The 4,291-nt window shown below is 42.7% G+C and overlaps 1 protein-coding gene across 1 annotated transcript in view; it reads left to right on the top strand.

Annotated features, from left to right (window-relative positions):
* The first annotated feature begins 1,474 nt into the window (after window positions 1-1,474).
* Window positions 1,475-4,291, top strand: part of MRPL40 (mitochondrial ribosomal protein L40) — a 5,461-nt gene continuing 2,644 nt past the window's right edge. The window contains exon 1 of the mRNA XM_018076200.1: window positions 1,475-1,523. Coding sequence (XP_017931689.1) covers window positions 1,475-1,523 — 49 coding nt within the window. The remainder of the gene's footprint in view (window positions 1,524-4,291) is intronic.

Raw genomic sequence — 4,291 nt, 5'->3', positions numbered from 1 at the left:
CTCAAATTTAAGTTCTGTTGTTATGAAACTCTTCTACCCAAAGATCAGCTTTCATTTTATGGTTTCCATATAGACAGAGCAACCTCAGTATTACTCTTAAACCCTCCAGTTCTCCATATGCTACATCTTTCAAAAGAAACCTAACAATGTTATTAAAATGTAAACTGTGTAACAAGTAAATAACACAGTGGGGGAACAGCTTTGGGTTTTTTTCTAGCATTAAATTTGGGGTTCAATCAAATGAGCACTGAGCAGATATTTTCATAAATTATTATAATCCTAAAAAGTCAGACCTCAGTGGAAGTTGTCGGGTCACAGGGTATTATTTTCTATGTGAAGTTTAAAAAGGGTATGGACTTTGCACCCAGGAAAGGCAGGGGTAATAAGTGAAGCCCTCAACAACAAATAAAGTTTCCTACGTGGCTCAACTGTGATCCAGGGAGGGATCTTATTCCACAGGGAACTGATCCTACACAGTGATCTATCCAGTACACCTGGGCTTTCCCACAGAATTTGCCAATAAGCTTAAGGCACAGGGACTTGGGAACACAAGGCCCATCAAACTCATCTCCTGGAAGAACCATGTAAATGTTGTTTCCATCTGATGGATAAATCTTAATAAACAGGACTAGTTTCATACATTTTCATCTCACCAGCAATGTCCAGATGTATCCAGTGGCTATCCTATAAGGATATGCTTTTTTCTCCCTAGAACATTAGTATATAAATCAAGTTCCAGAATCCTAGGATTTTGTACAGATAAAAGTCTTCCATTTTCCATGTACAGGAAAACTGTCACACTACACCCTGTTCTTACCAGGCAGCCTGCATTAATCAACACCCCAGCAGCAGCTGCAGAATGCCATGGCACACACTGGCACGCAGGAACACTCACAAGTCAACCTGGACAAAATACTAATTACAGGTCAGTCTGGCAAGAGCAACCCAAAGAGTGAAGCAACTACTTATGGATTATTCAGATTTGAAAAAGGGAATCACCAGTAAAGTTACCTGCTTATGAATGATATCAACTCTTTCACCACTGAGAAGGAACTTATGTTTTTAATAAGTCTGCTCTCTGCACTTTTATGTCTACTCCTTAAAATACAAAATAAGTTAAATAATTATTAGACTGTTTTCCTAAGTAAACCAAGACTTATATTTGTTTTCAGTTTTATCAATCTAGAGATGTCAAATTATTAAAAAACCACCACAGGTGAAGTAACTGCAAGACAGAAATTCAGCAAGACAAAGTCATTGCCAGGGTGCTCTTTCCTCCAGGGTACCATTATCAAGGGAATGCCATTGACAGTGCTGGACAACTGTCACAGGTTGAAGCTGGAACACTTGTTCCATACTACTTGTGGTTTATAAATTGAGCACAGATACTGGGTTTTTCCTCACTTCCTTCATTATCTCAAAATAATAGAGAAGGAGCCACAATTTGATAGCAACCACTTCCTTCCCAAGGCCCATGTCTCCATCAGATTCCGTTGTCAGATCCTGTGGAAAGAAGCCAAAAGGTACAAGGTCTCTGTTTCCAAGTGACCAAAGCGTTCCCATGCTTCTAACTGGAGATGTGTTGAACTTCCCAACAGTGATGATGCACCAAAACAAAATGCAAGTGGTACTTAAGCAGCAACACTAAAATCTAACACGGTGTGTTTTAAGACATTTTGACCTCTTGCAATAATATCTAAAAGAAAATAAGCTTAAATTATTGAAGCTCCCAGCAGCACATTGCATGAGGAAGCAAACCAGGTTCATTAAAACCAGAACACCTTATGATAGAGCAGATGTCCCGTGGGCTTATTTGTTTAAAGACACCAAATATACATTACATACTTAAAGAAATACCAATAATGAAACAAGCTTGGAACAAAAAGTTCCAAGTAAGATAACTAAAATCCAAGGAAAAGGTCCTATCTTTTTAAAAAATACACCAGCAGAAGAATAAAAGTCATTTTGAATATTGCATCATTTTTGTTTGTAATCAATGAAATATAAGCACAATTGTAATGAACTTCTACCACAAAATTAATGAGTTTCTATTCAGTTTGCTTTCAGCCCATCTAATGCAACATCCAATGTGACTCACAAATCAATTCAAATATTTACATTCCACCATTACAGCTTGGAGAGATAAACTCTGTGCCTATATTTAAACAAGAGCAGGCTCCAGTTTCTACAAGTTGTTATACATGAACAACACCTTAGGGCTTGCAAGGGTTTCTTGGAATGGCAAGGGACCTCCTTTCCCTCAGGGAGCAGTGTTTGCCTGCATGAGCCATCTTTAGGCACCTGGGCTCTCAAAACCCCCTGTGCTGAATATGTCCAGACAACAGGATTCCTCTTCAGAGAGGTACTGAATGGAACACTAGGAGAGGGAAGCAAATCACACCAGCTGTATCTTACAGTCATCTGTTCCTGCCCCCATATTAGATTGCACTTTGAATATTCTACCTTGCTCTAAGCCAAAGAAATATGGAGGAGAACACAACAATAACGAGAATTTCATGCAATGTCTAATAAACCCACACTAAGGGCGTGACAAGCTTACAGAAGATGCATCTGAAGAAGAAATATTTCCAATAAGTATTCAGATAAATGGCATTAAGAACTCTAAGACAAAAACCTGCAGAGCCCAAATGTGTTTTTACCATAAATACATGGCCCACAATTCCCAGGTGTGCTGAACGTCCCAGCTCCAACACTGCCTTCCAGTGCCTGTGGAGTGTGTGCCCATGAGCATCATCACACTCATTCTAGTCCAGTCAGGAAAGGAAAAATCCCAAAGCTGGGTGAGGAGAGGGCAAGGCTGGAATGATGGCAGCTGGGTCTGGAGTGTGGAAGAGTCAGCCTTGCTCCAACAGCAGTGAACAGCCCTGTGTGCCTGCGCAGGGATCGAGGGAACAGAAATGATCAGTCTCCAGCACACACAGTGAAAACTCTCCTGACCCTGCTCTGGAGAGGTTCCACTGACAGCACTTTACAGATGGAGCTGCTGCCGAATGTCTCTTCTGCAGGAGGTGAAACTATGACAAAGTGACTCGGCCAAACTCATCCCAGCAGGTCAGCAGCAGAAATGGGAATAAAATGTGGGACTATCGAGGCCCTGCGTGGTGCATTATCCACCAGGCAGAGGATCCTAGAGCTTTCCAAAGGAGCCCCTGCTGCAAATCACTTGGCTGAAGCCTGTTTTCTGCAATGGCTGCATGTGTTCTAAATTGCTACAGATTTCAAAGACATGCCCATATCAAAAGGTGCACCCTTTAAAGAAATAAGGAAAGAAGTCACAGATCTGATCTCTTAGATTAGATTTAGGCCGAAAGTTTTTATTCAGCTGCTCCTAAGTGCGCTCCCACTGAAGATAAACAGAGGTACAGGACATTCTGCCCACGGGCTGCCAGAGATTAAGATGTAAATGCTACATTTGTTTAGATTAACCAAGCAGAAACGTAAAAAACAACTCAAATAAAGTATTTCCACAATTTTTCACTTCACTACAACCTTTGGTTACAAGGTTGGGTCCATCTGCTGCCTACACAGTCCCTGGAGAGCAGGCCAAGTAAAGATGCAGGTGAACAGCAACCCAAAGCTTGAGTGACTGTTACAAAACCTGAGCACGGACACAAACACAGCACCACGTGCAGAAAGGCAGCTGTAAAGTTGTGTCCGTGGTTTTTAACTCAAAGCATGCTTTTCCAGCTTGAATAAGCTGGTCTCCACCTTAGTCTTATTCTAGATCCCAATCAACTACGTGAGTCCATCTAATGACATTTAGACATTAACAGGGTACACAGTTTGCAGTGGAAATGAGGCTCTATCCAGGCTCTGAGGACAAAACTTGCACAAACTCAAGTGAGCTCTTCACGTTAGATTTCTTCTCACTGCCTCACCAGGAGCAGCACAGGTATTAACCTGGAAACTCATCCTAAGCAGTGTAAGTACACAACACTGATGCTACCCCGTGTTTGCCACACCAGGGAAGCACAGAGCCTTCTGTCAATACCAACTCTTCACTCTGAAAGCGTTTGAGCTCACAGACCTCTACAGAACCCCCAGAGGACTGGCAGACAGGAGAGTATAGAAATCCAGGGAGTTGTTTTGAAAGTACTGCTGGGAGAAACCTTTTCGCCCACGGAGACTGACAGCTCAGTGCATGTGGGGACTCCGACAGTGAACCTTCCGCAGCGAGAGCAGCGCGGTCAGCGCTGTGCTCCGGCACCGCTCACCCCGCGGGCACCGACAGCGCCGACCGCCCTGCACTCGAACCCCTTCTGCGCTGTCT

This window comes from Manacus vitellinus, unplaced genomic scaffold (assembly GCF_001715985.3).
Source record: "Manacus vitellinus isolate BGI_N305 unplaced genomic scaffold, ASM171598v3 scaffold_31_pilon, whole genome shotgun sequence".
NCBI classification, from domain to species: Eukaryota; Metazoa; Chordata; class Aves; order Passeriformes; family Pipridae; genus Manacus; species Manacus vitellinus.
This window is presented reverse-complemented; position numbering and strand designations above follow the sequence as displayed.